An 18,124-nucleotide genomic window follows, 5' to 3' on the forward strand; every position below is an offset into this window, starting at 1 on the left:
AATTAGTAATGAATATTCAAACTTGTAAAACTGTATGCTACCTGTCATCGTATGTTAATATTTATATAGATGATTTATATAGCTGATGTACAATAGCAAGTCATACTAAGCAGCATGTGGGGGAATTCCCATAATCCCGTGTGGCTGTATAATAAGCATATAAATGCCTGACTTTTATATATATATATATATATATATATATATATTATTATTATTATTATTTATTTTATATTATTGCTTATTTAGTCTAAAATAATGTGTTGTCTGTAGGTATTTTATTTCATTTTATTCTATTTTATTTGGTTATTTAGTGTGAAATAGTGTGTTGTCTGTAGATATTTTTTTATTTAATTTTATTTTATTTTATTTAGCTATTTAGTGTGAAAATGAGTTGCCTCATTGTAGTCATTGTAGTGGTTAGTGTTAACAGTCTTTATTTTATTTTATTATTTTATTTTATTTAGTGTGAGATAGTGTGGTGTCTGTAGATATTTTATTTTATTATTTAGTGTGCAAGTGAGTTGTCTGTAGTCAATGTAGTGGTTAGTGTTAACAGTCTGAACATTATTTTATTTTATTTTATTTTTTATTTATTTTATTTTGCTATTTAGTGTGAAAGTGAGTTGCCTCTAGTCATTGTAGTGGTTAGTGTTAACAGTCTGAACATTATTTTATTTTATTTTATTTTATGTTATGTTATGTTATTTTGCTATTTAGTGTGAAAGTGAGCTGCCTCTAGTCATTGTAGTGGTAAGTGTTAACAGTCTTTATTTTATTTTATTTTATTTTATTTTATTATTTAGTGTGCAAGTGAGTTGTCTGTAGTCAATGTAGTGGTTAGTGTTAACAGTCTGAACATTATTTTATTTTATTTTATTTTATAGTGTGACATAGTTTGATGTCTGTTAGCAGTTATTGTTCCCTTGAGATTTATGCATCATAAATCTTTATAATAAGTTATGGATACATGCAAGTTCATCAAGCTTAGTAACAACCCCCTAAAATCCTTCATATTTTTATATCCAGTCATAATTACAATGACTGGTCACTGGACCCTCAGGATGAAAAATCCTGGATATAAAATATTGTGTCAAAAATAGAAAAAAAAATAAAATCAGTGTATAAAATTTTATAAGTATAACATGAAATTATTGATGAAAGATGGGCTCACTGCCATCACGTTTGTTGGAATGAATGACTTGTGTATTTTTTTTACGATGTTTGCATTTGGTAGTCATCCTGTAACACCTCTGCATAATACAGAATATTGTAGTAAAGAAAAGCTGACTGGCCCTGTGTCAAAGAAGCACAATGGATGCTGTCTTCCCCCTCATCTCACAGGGTATGAAAAGCAATTAGACCTTGAAAGTCACAGCACATCCAAACCACACAAAACACAAGGCTGTTGGTACCCTGGAGAACGTTTCCACCCTTGAAGACAAAGACATTGCGCCATGAATTTCAATAGAGCCATATTTGACAACGTGTTTTGTCCTTTTTTTATTCATAAAGGTGTTTTTTTCATGTTTTGTTCTGTATACTTCAGCATTGTGCAGACCATAGCCTATAATACACCTTTAGCAAACTGCAAAGCTGCGTCAGGAAAGCAGGGATGGAAAGTCATATCTTTCATCCATACATCCCACTTAATATAATATCAGCTTGGAGGCAGTTAGAGGCATCCAGCCCGCGTGTTTCTGTAGTGTAGGACAGGCCTCATCAGCTTGTCTTCAGGCCTAAATGCCACCCGCAGCCCACTAATGGGCCTCCTCTGGCAGCTGGGCTCTTTTAAGGCCTTGAGGAGCACCGCGCAAGCTTTATTTGAATGTGTGGAGGGAGCCAAAAGTGCAAATCGTCAACAGATGGGACCGCAGTCTCACCTGGGGTGAAAAAATGGCACCTGACGTCCATCTGGGATGGTTGTCTGCTAGACTGCACATGCTGCCCTGCTTTAACTTGGCAGTGGTCTCATTCTGTGAAGGACGTTAAGGGCCTCTTCTGCAACACTCAAAAACAGCAGACCGAATTTAACAATTTAATTTCCTTTCCTGTGCTGTCATGCAGTGGAGAATCACTCATTACTTACAGTGATTTTTTTAATAGTAATGCAGTAAGGTTATATTTGAGTTGGTAACATGGTTTAAGGGTTTATAAATTGTTTTGTGGCCAGCAGATTGCTGTTGTCTGACAACATTTAATATAAGCTGATAATTAATAGCGTTTCAGAGGGGCTGCTCTCTCCTGTCACCACTTGTGCTAGTGAATGCTCTATAAATGTCAAAGTTAAAGTCCAATGTGACCTCTTCGCTGTCACTGAGCTCCATCTGCTGCTGGGTTTTATTGGAACACAGCTGTGGCCATCTAACACACTCTTGTGAGCCTGTGTGTGTGCGCGCGTGTGTGTGTGTGTGTCTGAGAGAGAGAGTACAATGTTGCACTACAAAATGAAAAGCCCTGTATTGAAATGTTGACTACAGGGAAAGGTCATTATGCAATTTACCTTAATTTGACAAACTCAAATGGATTGTCATGGCTGTTACACAGATAGCAAATTTGTTTGATGGATGAGCCCCCTTTTTTCCACTGGCTGATGTATCCAAACTTACACTGTAAAAGTTATTTTTAAGGTGAGTGAATAATGATGAAATAACCAAACTTTGTTTCAATCAAGTTTGTTCATTTGCTAAAAATGATCAGTTAGTTGATTCATGACAAACATTTAAAATGCTGAATGAAACTGGACTATTTTAAATTTAAAGGAACAGTTTGCATAGAGCTGTTATGAAGAATTCAGGAAATGTTCTTGTAGTTACTTTAAATAAGTAACTATTTCAGTAATGGCACATTTGAAGTATGGAAACTTGACATTTTAAGTTCACTCAATACATTATTTAAAAATACAGTACTGTTCAGTTCGGGGTCTGTGAGATGTCAAATTTGGGGTCAGAAAGATTGCTGCTTAAGAAAAGTTGTGCTGCATAATATTTTATGGAAACTGCGACAGGCTACATTTTTCAGGATTCTTGGATAAGTTCAAAATAACACCATTCATTTTCAATAAAAATTATTTGTAACATTATACATGGCTTTCATTTCACTTTTGACCAATTTATTGCATCCTTGCAGAATAGAAGTATAAATTTCTTTCTAAAACAAACATCTTACTGACCCTGAATGTTTGAAAAGTAGTATAATCAGGTAAATTAATGAAAATAAAAAAATAAAAATCCATGTAAGCATGTTGCCTTCATGTTTTTATTTTTAACTTCTACAAACGCATATTTTTTCCAGTACAGTATAATTAGTTCAAATGAACACAGCCTGTCCATTCTGATCTCAAATCGTCCCTCTTTCGGCATCCTTCTGGGCTCTAATTGTGGACCCTGACATGAGGCTGTAATTACGGCTGGAGTGAAGGGAGCTAGATTAGCACACAGCCATGGTGGGTGTTTGAGACGAGTCTCTCTGGAGCAGAAGACCCTGCACGTGTGTGTGAGAGATTTTTCTGTGCTCGTTATCTCTACATCAAGCTGTCAGCAGATCACAGCTATTCCACTTTTCCCAGATTCTGTTGTACCTACTCATGCCTTTTCATTTCCCCTCTATCCTTGTGCATTCATGAGTACATGTGTGTATGTGTGTGCTGTCATGTACTACTTGCTTTCTTTTCTTTTAGGTGGAAAATTCTAATTAAAACTTACATTACGAACACATGTACATACTGAGGATGTAAAGATTAAGTTATTTTAAGATGTAGAGATAGCTGCCAGATCAGTGTTCGTTCCAGGGCCATCATGTGCCTATTTTATTATTTGAGGGGACAACAGTGAGTGTCTTGGCTTACTTGGTGCCCTAGATTAAATAACACATGAACAAAGAGGTTATTTAGAAGCTTTTTTTGTTTGTTTGTTTTTTATTTTACACTGTAAAAATTTTGTAATTTTAAAAAAATGCTACAGTAAAAATCTGTTAATTGTTATCTGTAAATGATCTTATTACACATATTATGGTGAAAAACTAAATGGTTTAACATCAAATTATACTTTTACTGTAAAATAATGTCAAATGTATGGTTTCTGCAAGTAAAAGCTATTAATTACCACATAATTTTAATTTTGAGTTAAAAACAGTAAAAGTACATTCCAAGAAATCCCTGCGTGATGGTATGATTTATATTTAATATACAGGTGCATCTCAATAAATTAGAATGTTGTGGAAAAGTTCATTTATTTCAGTAATTCAACTCAAATTGTGAAACTCGTGTATTAAATAAATTCAATGCACACAGACTGAAGTAGTTTAAGTCTTTGGTTCTTTTAATTGTGATGATTTTGGCTTACATTTAACAAAAACCCACCAATTCACTATCTCAACAAATTAGAATACTTCATAAGACCAATAAAAAAAATTCATTTTTAGTGAATTGTTGGCCTTCTGGAAAGTATGTTCATTTACTGTATGTGTACTCAATACTTGGTAGGGGCTCCTTTTGCTTTAATTACTGCCTCAATTCGGCGTGGCATGGAGGTGATCAGTTTGTGGCACTGCTGAGGTGGTATGGAAGCCCAGGTTTCTTTGACAGTGGCCTTCAGCTCATCTGCATTTTTTGGTCTCTTGTTTCTCATTTTCCTCTTGACAATACTCCATAGATTCTCTATGGGGTTCAGGTCTGGTGAGTTTGCTGGCCAGTCAAGCACACCAACACCATGGTCATTTAACCAACTATTGGTGCTTTTGGCAGTGTGGGCAGGTGACAAATCCTGCTGGAAAATGAAATCAGCATCTTTAAAAAGCTGTTCAGCAGAAGGAAGCATGAAGTGCTCCAAAATTTCTTGGTAAACAGGTGCAGTGACTTTGGTTTTCAAAAAACACAATGGACCAACACCAGCAGATGACATTGCACCCCAAATCATCACAGACTGTGGAAACTTAACACTGGACTTCAAGCAACTTGGGCTATGAGCTTCTCCACCCTACCTCCAGACCCTAGGACCTTGGTTTCCAAATGAAATACAAAACTTGCTCTCATCTGAAAAGAGACTTTTGAGACTTTGGACCACTGGGCAACAGTCCAGTTCTTCTTCTCCTTAGCCTAGGTAAGACACTTCTGACGTTGTCTGTGGTTCAGGAGAGGACAACTGTAGCAAAATTCCTTGACACGTCTGTGTGTGGTGGCTCTTGATGCCTTGACCCCAGCCTCAGTCCATTCCTAGTGAAGTTCACCCAAATTCTTGAATCGATTTTGCTTGACAATCCTCATAAGGCTGCATCTTTTTCTTCCACACTTTTTCCTTCCACTCAACTTTCTGTTAACATGCTTGGATACAGCACTCTGTGAACAGCCAGCTTCTTTGGCAATGAATGTTTGTGGCTTACCCTCCTTGTGAAGGGTGTCAATGATTGTCTTCTGGACAACTGTCAGATCAGCAGTCTTCCCCATGATTGTGTAGCCTAGTGAACCAAACTGAGAGACCATTTTGAAGGCTCAGGAAACCTTTGCAGGTGTTTTGAGTCGATTAGCTGATTGGCATGTCACCATATTCTAATTTGTTGAGATAGTGAATTGGTGGGTTTTTGTTAAATGTGAGCCAAAATCTTCACAATTAAAATAACCAAAGACATAAACTACTTCAGTCTGTGTGCATTGAATTTATTTAATACACAAGTTTCACAATTTGAGTTGAATTACTGAAATAAATGAACTTTTCCACGACATTCTAATTTATTGACATGCACCTGTAAATGATATTGTATAATTAGAATGTTAAGTATTACATTTTCAGTTATCTGTTACTTAGTTAATGTTCATTGCATTATATATTTTATGGACAGGCCTCTCATCGTGTTTCTTTCTACAGTATTTTATCACCTGTATTATATTGGTTATCAGTACATTTAAAGGTAAAAAGCAGATTTTGGTAGTTCACGTAGATCAGTATTAACTTTATATCACTTGATGAAATATAGAGTCATAGTAAAAAAATATAAGCACCAATATGCCATACTTTTTTTTTTACTGTCAATTTCTGGCACCCATAGTTGTGCTTTTAAAAAAAAAGATATATTTAACAGAGTAGCTTTGACATTTTCTTAACTCTGTGTTTAAAGTCATACTTGAGTGTGGGTAGATAGACTCTTTTATTTTGCTTTAATTTGAAGCAAATGAATTACAGAAGGTGCAAATTATGCAATATTTATTGAAGTTGTGTTACAAAAAACTGGGATTAAAAGTCTGAAGGGGCTTGAATGGGCATGACGCTTCTGTTTGGTCCCTGTACCTTTAGGAAGACTCATTTCTCACTGTGTGAAAGCTCACTAGCTGCTCTTACATAACAAATAGCAGGTGCATTTGATCTGGAGCTTCTTAAACTATTCAAGGACAGTTCCTGGAGTGCCTCTCTCAAGAGTACAGATTTCTGTTATTTTCTTAGTCAGTATGTGATCTTTGCTATGTTTCCATCAGCCAATAGCCTAACACCATTGCATTTATATGAAAAATATAAGTGTGGATGATTGGTGTTATAGCAGTTATAAAGAAAAAATGGTTTTGCCATAATTATCATTACTACTGAGAAATGGCTTCATGTTTAGTTCATGGGCTGCTTGGTTGAATTCACATTACTTCTGCACAAGTATCCGTGTTTGTAATCCTGTTAGCCAAAGACTGAGCGTAGTAAAAAAGCTGTAATACACACTCTTCAGCAACCTACTCTCCTCCAGACACAATCGTGTCATGACCGCAGTTTCTCCGGTAGAAACTAGAGCAAAGACACATTTAATCAACAGGGTGGTGAAAGGATTATAGGTAAATGTTTTTTTGTCATTAGACTCGTTACTGTTTCGTCACTCTTCTACAGTGAGGGATTAATCCTGGGGTTTGCTTTGTTTTGTAACAAAATTATTTAGGATATATATAATATGGATATATATCTAAGTATATAAGGATATATACATATCTAAGAACTTATACTATATTGCATAAGTTCTCTGAATGTGAATGGAGTTAACTTTAAGTTAAAATAGTCCGAAAAATTGTCAAAGCGTTCTTGAGGAGACAATTTAATCCTTAGATGATTACTGCTGTCTTCTCCATGATGCCATCCAGCTTATGGTTTTCCCCCAGTCATCAGTTATGATTATATTAATCATTTATAATATTTATATAACATTTATAATAATCTACACACTTTTTCTGCTCATACTAAGTCACAATTCTGTCATCATTTACTCACCCTCATGTTATTCCAAACATGTATGATCTGCTTCTGTTTTTTGTCCATACAGTGAAAGTCAATGTTGTTTCAAACTTTAATAGACAGAAAAACAGTTGAAACATTCTTCAAAATATCTTCCAATGTTTTCCGTAGAAGAAAGTAAATCATATAGGTTTGGAACGACATGATGGTAAATGATGACAGAATTTTTATTTTTGGGTGAATTATCCCTTTAAGGCAACATTTACTACACTGTTTGTTCTTTTGTGATTTATTTCCCAACAGAGTCCAACTGTAGAGAAGGACAGTTTGGCAACTATAGTTTCCAGGTCCAGTCAGGTCAGTGCTGTACCTCTGGTTTCTCCATCAGGACATAAACCGAGTCACCATGACCTGCCAGCCATCCCACCAGCAACCCAAACCAGCATAGCAACCTCATTCTTCCTCAGGTAAGCCTAAAAGCCTGTTGGGGATGTGATTTGCACAGTGCACAGCCATCAGTTCAGCTAATCGTGCTCTGTGGATCCCAGTTTCAATGTTGTGGTTCCTTAGCACTTCCTCAGGCCCTCACTCCCAAGGACCCAGAATCCTCCATTGCCTCTGGCAGTCACGTCACGGCAATGCTTGCTCAGTGCCCGTGGAGACTGCAGTGATGTTGAAGGCAGTTCAGCCTAATGTGTTGAAATGTCATCGATCAATGCTCAGGCTTAGCAGTCTGAGAGAGTGCAAAATCCAAATGGCAGAGGTCTCAGAGCTGAATTGGCCATGTATCCGCAGGGATAATGGTTAATCGCTATGTAACAATTGTTTGCCAAAATTGTTCTTGAGGATTGATGTTTTAGTGTAACATGTATCTAGTACATGTATGTATGTATTATTTAGTGAAACTAAAATACATTCTATCTAAGCACTTAACAAAACATCTATTAAAAAACATTTAAATAAAAAAAGATATATTATAATTTTTTTTATTATTTACATTTTTTAATCTTGTACTTTAATTGAAGCAAAAACACCTGACTATATGTACAAAGAACTTCACATAGTCTGTGTCTCCAATTTAGTTTATGGATTAATGCCATAGAAATGGTGATGCATGTTCAATATGTCCAAAATCTTATATCATGATATGATTAATTTTATTTCATGGCAATGAGATAAATGTACTCATATAGTTATTTTTGCTTAAAATATAGTTATTTTTGCTTTTTAAAATGTTCGATATCATAGAAATTTAAAAAAATCTTGTCACCAGTGTCAAAAAAAAACAAACAAAAAAAAACTAATAATATCCTAAATGTAAAAAACAAACAAACCTCAGGCTCACTGAAGAAAAGTAATCAGTCAATAAGAAATAAAATAAAAGTAATAAGAATAAAAAACTAATTACAAGATATAGGACAAAAAACTACAATAGAACAAATAAATAAGAAATGCTACATACAGTATCTCACAAAAGTGAGTACACTTCTCACATTTCAGCAACAATTTTAGTATATCTTCTCAAGGGACAATACTACACAAGTGAAACTTGGATATATTTTAGAGTAGTTAATGTGCAGCTTGTATAGAAGTACAAATTTACTGTCCTTTAAATATAACTCAACATATAGCCATTATTGTCAAAATAACTGGCAACAAAAATGAGTACACCCTAAGTGAACATGTCAAAACTGTGTCCAAAGTGCCAATATTTTGTAGGGGTACCATTGTTATCTAGCACTGCCTTAATCCTCCCGGGCATGGAGTTCACCAGAGCTGCACAGGTTGTTGCTGGGATCCTCTTCCACTCCTCCATAATGGCATCACAGAGCTGTTGGATGTTAGACACATGGTGCTTCTCCACTTTCCGTTTGAGGATGCCCCCACATGTGCTCAATAGGGTTCAGGTCTGGAGACACTTGGCCACTCCATCACCTTCAGCTTCATCAGCAAGGCAGTTGTTATCTTGGCGGTGTGTTTGGGGTCATTATTATGTTGGAAAACTGCCGTTCGGCCCAGTTTCTGAAGGGAGGGCATCATGTTCTGCTTCAGAATGTCACAGTACATGTTGGAATCCATGTTTCCCTCAATGAACCTCAGCTCCTCAGTACCAGCAGCACTCATGCAGCCCCAGACCATGATGCTACCACCACCATGCTTGACTGTAGGCAAGACACAATTTTCTTGGTACTCCTCACCAGGGCGTCACCACAAATGCTGGACACCATCTGAGATAAACAAGTTTATCTTAGTCTCATCAGACCACAGGACATGGTTCCAGTAATTCATGCTCTTGGCCAGGTTGTCTTCAGCAAACTGTTTGCAGGTTTTTTTTTGTGAGCCAGCTTCAGAAGAGGCTTCAAAAGATAGGGGTGGGGGGTGGGGGTTGTTGAGTAACCCTCCCAATAACCGAAACATTATCTAAAAAAGGCACAAACTAAAAAGACTGATGAAAAGAGGAGAAAACATATCGCATACAACATCTTGCACCAGCACTAACATAATATTAAAATATTTTTAAACTACTCATGACCACTTTCACTATAATTTATCACATTTTGCTGTAGGCTTATTTAGTCTAACTTGTAGAATTTATAAGATAATCTGTTAAGGGAATAGATTTTTCCCTATAGATTTATATTACAACTGTGGCATGTTGTAGCTATTGTTTCTAAATTTTCTCATAAAAAATGCAATATAGATTAATAAAAAAGTCATTGGTCTGGTAATGATTAATAGGCTAGCCTTATTATAACAAATGATACAGTTAAGAACTATGATACTTTTTCATGAGAGCAAGTACAAGTCAGAATCGAGAGCCAATGGGTTCTAATGATGAGTGATGGAAAAACCTGGCCTTCAGATATTCCAATGATGGCATAGATTAAATCATTAAGAGCCTGATGAACTGTAAAGGAGTAAGAAATAAACAATATCAATATAAGAAAATGTTAAGTTAGATTGACTTCCCATGGCGTGTTGAATTAGAACATTCTGTCAAACTATAGCCTAAGTGTCTAAATAATATAAAATACATTATATATCGTATGTAAACAAGTAATTCGCAATCAACCAACTTTGCATGTGTGGTGGATAGCACAAAAGACCATTTTACAAAAATAAACATTTAAGTAAACAAATAAATAAACCTTAACATGACCTGAGGTCCACTTCAACCCCCCCAATGTTCAAACCAAAACTACGCCATTGGGGCGGGGGCAAAATTACCAAGAGTCAAGTAGTCAGACATTCAACAGTCATAAATACTGACGTTAACACACAGGGAAAATGTGTAACGGATGCCTCGCAGATAAAAATGGGGTTTTGATTAAAAGATAGTCAACATTAAGCATCAGCGAAACCCTAAGATTTCACAACATTTTTTACAATAGTGCTCTCATTATAACGTTATGCAGGCTATATGATAGTAGTTATTAATGTTCTGCATTTATGTTTTGAGCTGCGCGTGCTGAAGATGACCAGTAGAATTAATCATATGATAGCAGGTTTTTAATCAATGGGATTTAACTCATTTATCTCATGTAGAATACGCATCGTTATTTAAAGAGCATAACTTTAATATTACAACTTATAGGCTATCTGCACAAAATGCCCCGAATGCACATGAACGTGTCTGCACAGCTCTGAATGAACTCCTTTTGTGGACGCGTTCTTCACGCAACAACGTGAACGTGAACAACGTTGGAAAAATTCCAACCCGATCTCATGAAAGTGCGTATAAATAGTACGCCAAATAAAAATGAAAACTTGTGGTATTGATATGCAAAAATGGACTTTGGCGTGTATATGCTACGTAGGGGTTGAACGACTTCTGATTTTTTAAAGTCAACTTTTATGTGATTAAAGTCAAGTCGAAGTCGACTAGTCACTGATGACGTCATTAATGAACAAATAAGTCTGGAGCTGAGACTCAAACACCTTGTGCACAGATATGGCATATGACACAGCACTGCCCACATGGCTATGGCCTATAACAGCTCATTTTTATCAGTTCTTTTGTCTTTGGGTCGTTATATTTCTCACAGATTACTGCTCGTTCTTAATCTGATACAGATAAAGTAGCACAGTAAAGATTACATTCATATGAATGCATTAGTGAGAGCAATTGCGTGTGTGAATTAATTCTACCTGGCAGCGACTCTCTAGTAGTGAAGCTGTGGGATTTAGTTAAGAAATATATGCTTGAACTTTTCAGTTTCTAAGCTATTTTATTGAGAAATCACAGAACAGCGTTGACAATACATTTCCGCGCTGAAAGATTATGTGCGCGCAATCTGCGCATGATGCACGCGCTACTGTTTGAAGCCTATGTGTGTGCGTTACAGAGCAGCAGCGCATTTTATTAGAATGGCGATTAACTGACCTGTACTATAAGCTGTTTAAAACGTGCATTCTCCTGTTCAATTTCGAGCATCCAGTAATATAATCACACATGTCTTGTGGAGCGCTTTCAGAGTATGCATTTAGGCTATTTGTCATTTTAACTGTTTGGAAACGGAGCGTAAATGTGGAAGTCCTTCAGAGATTTTTTATACTCTTGCGCCCTCTATAGGACCAGCGACTAGTCGACGTCAAGCTTAAAGCGTCATGGCAGAGCATTAAAGTCGACTAGTCGATTAGTCCGTGCAACCCCTAATGCTACTCGATGGGTAGGATTAGGATTGTGAGGTAGATCATATGCACGGAAACGAATTTGCATGCGAAATCTGCATATTATATGCACACCAAACACATTCGTATCATATATACGCCAAAGTCCATTTTTTCGTATCAATACCACGAGTTTTCGTTTTTATTTGGTGTACTATTTATATGCATTTTCATGAGACTGGGCTCAAAAATTCACAGCGTTTAATGTTGTTCTCATTATAATGTTATGTATATGACAGTCCCGTCATAGTCGTTAATATTCTGCATTGTTTTTTGTACTGCTTGCTCTGTGCACTGAAGAGATAATGACCATCGTGTTACAATGAAGCACTTTACTGCAGAGCAACTCAACCAAATGCATCTTATACTAGATAAATAATATATACACAATATATATAAACTGGCTGAAATGTTTGAAATAACTTGTACCCTACCTGATCGAAAAAAAATCCAGTCTTTCACTCTGCCTGTGTCAATTTGAGTCTTGTTAAAGATTTAAATCTCTGCCGCCAAGATGCTCCTCTGTTGGTCAATGGAAAGTGAAACTTAAAGGCATACTCCACCTCAAAATGAAAAGTTTGTCATTAATCACTTATGATTAATAATGATTAACGACCTCCATTTCGCTCCAAACCCATATAAGCTTAATTCGTCTTCGGAACACAATTTAATATATTTTAGTTGAAAACCGGGAGGCTTGTAACTGTCTTTTATGGACCTTGACAGTGCAATTTACTATGCAGTCAGTGGGACAGTCACAAGCCTCCCGGGTTTTCATCTAAAATATCTTCAATTGTGTTCCGTAGATGAATGAAGTTTGGAACGACATGGGGGTAAGTGATTAATGACAAAATGTTCATTTTGGGGTGGAGTATCCCTTTAAATCTATAGGGGTGGTTGGATTTATTAAGGCATGTTAAAACATTTATTTAAAGCTTCTTTCTTTTCAGATTCTTATTTACAGCATTATTTTAGGCTGTATATTAACTTATTGGGAGAAAACCGGTAGTTTTCTTTCTCAGCTGTTTGCTTTCACTTAGTTTTTCTCAATCGATTTGACACTTTTCTCCAATGCAATGTACTTGTTCTCAAAACAATTAGCACAGCCATCCAAACACAAAATTATCTTAATCAAACAGTTCAACTTTAATGCAAAATGAAGCACTGCAATTTTTTTCTAGTAATGCGCTTATTAAAAGTAAATATTAACATCAAATCTATAGGTTTGTTCTCTAATGATTATAAAACATAGTCAGCTGTAGATGCACAAATACACTAATGAAAATACATGTTTATTGCAATTCTTCAATAGGGAGTTTTGTTATATATATATATATATGTATATATATTGTGTACAGTGGGAAAAAAAATATTTGATCCCCTGCTGATTTTGTACGTTTGTCCACTGACAAAGAAATGATCAGTCTATAATTTTAATGGTAGGTTTATTTGAACAATGAGAGACAGAATAACAACAACAACAAAAAATCCAGAAAAACGCATTTCAAAAAAGTTATAAATTGATTTGCATTTTAATGAGTCAAATAAGTATTTGATCCCCTATCAATCAGCAAGATATCTAGTTCCCAGGTGCCTTTTATACAGGTAAGGAGTTGAGATTAGGTGCACTCTCTTAAAGGGACTGCTCCTAATCTCAGTTTGTTACCTGTGTAAAAGACACCTGTCCACAGAAGCAATCAATCAATCAATCAGATTCCAAACTCTCCACCATGTCCAAGACCAAAGAGCTGTCCAAGGATGTCAGGGACAAGATCGTAGACCTACACAAGGCTGCAATGGGCTACAAGACCATCGCCAAGCAGCTTGGTGAGAAGGTGACAACAGTTGGTGCGATTATTCGCAAATGGAAGAAACACAAAATAACTGTCAATCTCCCTCGGACTGGGGCTCCATGCAAGATCTCACCTCGTGGAGTTTCAGTGATCACGAGAACGGTGAGGAATCAGCCCAGAACTACATGGGAGGATCTTGTCAATGATCTCAAGGCAGCTGGGACCATAGTCACCAAGAAAACAATTGGTAACACACTGTATATCTAAACAAACAAACAAACAAAAAAGTTCTAAAGATGTAAAAAATAGTTGTCCAACTCCTATCACCCATCTGAAAAACTAATTGCCCTTTTAAACTTAAAATCAGTTTGTGCCAACTTTAGCAGCAAGAACTGCAAACAAACTTTTCTGATAACTACAGATCAGTCTTTTACAGCACAGTGGTGGATATATATATATATATATATATATATAACTGCATTTCCTGTGTTGAGTGTATGATTAACCGAGTAGTTTTCAGTTTAGGGCCAATCGAAAATATACCATGTTTATTTGATAAAATGACAAATTACAGAGTTTTGTTTGGACAAATGGTACATAAATGTTTGTGATTTGTGTAAAACTTTTTTCAGATATTTTAAAGTATTGGTTGGTTGTATTGACTATTGTGAAAACATTTGAGAGTTTTGTGCACTTTGTTTTGAGAAAATTATTTGCATGATTTGTCATTTGTATAAAATGAATGAAAACGTGTTTAGGACAATTACAAAGTGTTCAGATCACTGTGTTAACTGTTTTGAGAACAGTGACCTGAGTTTGGAGAAATGCATCAAATCGATTGAGAAAAACTGTAAGACCTAAATTACTGTGTTTACGAGGACACTTGCAAAGATGGGCATTTTGACACATACAAGTGTGTGTATTTAACTGTTCAAGGTCTATAAAGTGGAAAAAATAACTATGAGCACAGTCTTTGTGAGTGTGAGCATTTAGAAACGGTGTCTCAGATAATGCGCACATATAGCGAAATGAGTTCTCTTTGGCTGCTGATTGCGTTTCAACAGCTTAAATCACTTTTTAAACCACAATGCTTGAAACATGTGCAAACGATAAGTTTTCGTGATCACGTAGCACAGCAACATCACGTGAGCATGTAACCGTGATAAAGACGATAGTCCGGGTGACAAATTTCTACCAGTTAATTATGCCTACCAGAATATCGCCTATTTTTTTTCATACGTTTTAGAAAAAAAAATGGTCAAAATCCTAAAACTTTGCTTATTAGCAGGTTTAAATTGAATTTTGAATCCCATATTTCTAATATGCTCTCATACTTTTGGTTCCCACTAATGTACTGACAAAAAGCTGAGGCAGGTTCTCAGGTGCAGGGGAGGATGAAAAAAGATACAGATATTCATAATTCTGTCTCTCTGTTTGTCGTCATTATTTTGATCAACAAAAAAGACAAAGCAACAATCAACAACCAACAACAGTGGCTCACCTAATAAACTCAGGCAGGAGTTTGTGTCTATGACCGAATGTCTGGGAATAGAATGAGATGCTCAGAAGTGCGAGACACTAATTGCTGTGTGACACTGCATACAATTAGCCTATTGACAGCAGTGCTCCTCATCTCTAGCTCACCACCTTCAGTACCACCTTCTGTAAATGACTGACAGACATCGCCCCAGGGGGTTTGCCTTGGCCATTAAGTTTCCTTAAAAAAAGTAATAAAGAGGCAGTGGGTTAGTCATGCCATTGATTTTAGACACTGATCACTGTATGACCTGTGCTTCTGTGTGCATCATTAGGTATTACCACTAATCTTTTTCCATTTGAGTTGACCCGAATCTAGTGAATTAGTATGCACTGTCAGCTAAAGCACTATCTATCTTTTTGGTGCCCAGTGCACACAGTGGTTGATAAATAAGGTGGGGCATAAGGGAAGCTTTTGGCAGTGATTTCTGTGTACACCCAGTCAGTCCAAAATCCTGCGAATGAAAGAATGTGCTATTATGTAAATGAGGCACGACTGACAAATAGACATTTTGAATATTGCTTAGACTGCCTGTGGCAAAATATCCATATTCATGGCAAAATGTTTTCATGCTTTCCTCAATTATACGAGTCAGAGCAGCTCAAATGTCAGGCGTTGGGCTCATGTCCTCTCCCTGGCCTTGACTTCCACCTGGAGCTCACACCTTGCACAGGGTCTTTAAAAGCAAGTTGCCATGGTTGCACAGTTGTGAAAGAAAGAGAGGCAGAAAAGGCGAAATAATTATGAGAGAGGAGGTGGAGAGGTGATCAGAAACATATAATTTAGGACCCCCTGTTGCTTTTTTCCCTCTATTGAAGGCATGTTTTGTTAAAAATAATTCAGAATATTTATATATTTCCTTAAGTATTAGCCTTCCAATTGTTTGTACTTACAACAGAATGGGACCATAGATGATATGTAAATTGACTGTACACACAATAAAACTGTGAATACGATACAATGTTATAGATGTGAAGGAGATTCTAGTTAGGGGTGTGTGATACTGCAAATTTTGGTATCAATCCGATACTGAGTAAATACATTCGTCACAAATCCAAATATTCCATAATATTTCCATATTTGCGATGCAATGTATCTGAATGCTAAACTATTATTTATTATGTAAATGTACTTCAGACGCATTCCAATGAGGCGCGCGCACTGATGTTTCGCTCACTGTATTTTATTTTGATAAAGTACCAACTGCGCTGTCAAGTTAGCAATGCTGGAACTGGTGTGTGTGTGTTTACGCTCCGGCGCGATCACTTCAACTGTTTCCTTATACCAGCAGAATCAACTATAAACAGTTATTGCCTTATTAATAATCGCTGTATAAAGGTCTGCTTTTATTTGTGTACACTCACAATGAAAACAAAACAATTGTAATTTGCATTACTGTCTGTTCAAAATAAATGAAAAGAAAGCATAGCAGATTTATTTTTCCCCCGTTGTACCGAAATCGTATCGAACCGAGGTACGTACCGAACCGTGACATCTGTGTACCGTGCCACCCCTACTATCTGTATCTATCTATCTATCTATCTATCTATCTATCTATCACGGAGCCGATGAGACAAGAGGCGAGCGGATCCAAATGCAAACTTTTATTAATAAACATTGTCGAATCACAGGCAGGGTCAAACAACGGCAAACAGGAATGGCAGGGACAAGACACAAGAGTATTCCGAGAGCATGCGTGGGTCGACGATTGGCAAACAATGTCCAAAGGGCTTGGCAATAGGGGTAATCCGAGCACACAAGCAATAATCCAAACAGGAGCAAACAGAGTCCGAAAGGCAAGACAAAGGGGTAATCCAAAAACACAAGAGCAATAATCCAAACACGGTAAGCAGGCAAGGCAAGACTATGACAACAAACTAGGCTCGTGAGTAGCTATCGCTTGGAGAGTGATAAATGCTATACAATACTCGGCAGTGAAGGAGAGAAAGTCCATGGCTTAAGTAATGCGTGCAAATGGGAATCAGCTGTGTGTGATCAATGCAATCAGCTGTGTGTGTGTCGTCAGTGCAATGGATGTAGTCCGGAGGTGACGTGCAACAGTTAGTGTAATGCAAGAGTCACTGTGGTGAGTGAGTGACCTCTGGTGGATGGAAGTTCATAGACCGGATTCGTGACACTATCTATCTATCTATCTATCTATCTATCTATCTATCTATCTATCTATCTATCTATCTATCTATCTATCTATCTATCTATCTATCTATCTACAGTGTCTCACAAAAGTGAGAACAGCCCTCACATTTCAGCAACAATTTTAGTATATCTTCTCAAGGGACAATATAGAAATGAAACTTGGATATATTTTAGAGTAGTCAATGTGCAGCTTGTATAGAAGTACAAATTTACTGTCCTCTAAAAATAACTCAGCATATAGCCATTATTGTCTAAATAACTGGCAACAAAAATGAGTACACCCTAAGTGAACATGTCAAAACTGTGTCCAGTGTCAATATTTTGTAGGGGCATCATTGTTATCTAGCACTGCCTTAATTCTCCTGGGCATGGAATTCACCAGAGCTGCACAGGTTCATAACATCACGGAGCTGTTGGATGTTAGACACATGGTGCTTCTCCACTTTCCGCTTTCCCCCCACATGTGCTCAATAGGGTTCAGATCTGGAGACACTTGGCCACTCCATCACCTTCAGCTTCATCAGCAAGGCAGTTATTATCTTGGCGGTGTGTTTGGGGTCATTATTATGTTGGAAAACTGCCGTTCGGCCCAGTTTCTGAAGGGAGGGCATCATGTTCTGCTTCAGAATGTCACAGTACATGTTGGAATCCATGTTTCCCTCAATGAACCTCAGCTCCTCAGTACCAGCAGCACTCATGCAGCCCCAGACCATGATGCTTCCACCACCATGCTTGACTGTAGGCAAGACACAATTTTCTTGGTACTCCTCACC

At 36.8% G+C, this 18,124-nt stretch overlaps 1 protein-coding gene across 3 annotated transcripts in view; it reads left to right on the forward strand.

Moving 5' to 3' along the window:
* The window catches only part of kif26aa (kinesin family member 26Aa), a 91,734-nt gene that overhangs the window by 33,651 nt on the left and 39,959 nt on the right, over positions 1-18,124 (forward strand). For all 3 annotated transcript variants that reach the window (XM_058756779.1, XM_058756777.1, XM_058756778.1), the window contains one exon: positions 7,500-7,663. In XM_058756779.1, coding sequence (XP_058612762.1) covers positions 7,500-7,663 — 164 coding nt within the window. The remainder of the gene's footprint in view (positions 1-7,499; positions 7,664-18,124) is intronic.

This window comes from Onychostoma macrolepis, chromosome 20 (genome assembly GCF_012432095.1).
Source record: "Onychostoma macrolepis isolate SWU-2019 chromosome 20, ASM1243209v1, whole genome shotgun sequence".
Lineage (NCBI taxonomy): Eukaryota > Metazoa > Chordata > Actinopteri > Cypriniformes > Cyprinidae > Onychostoma > Onychostoma macrolepis.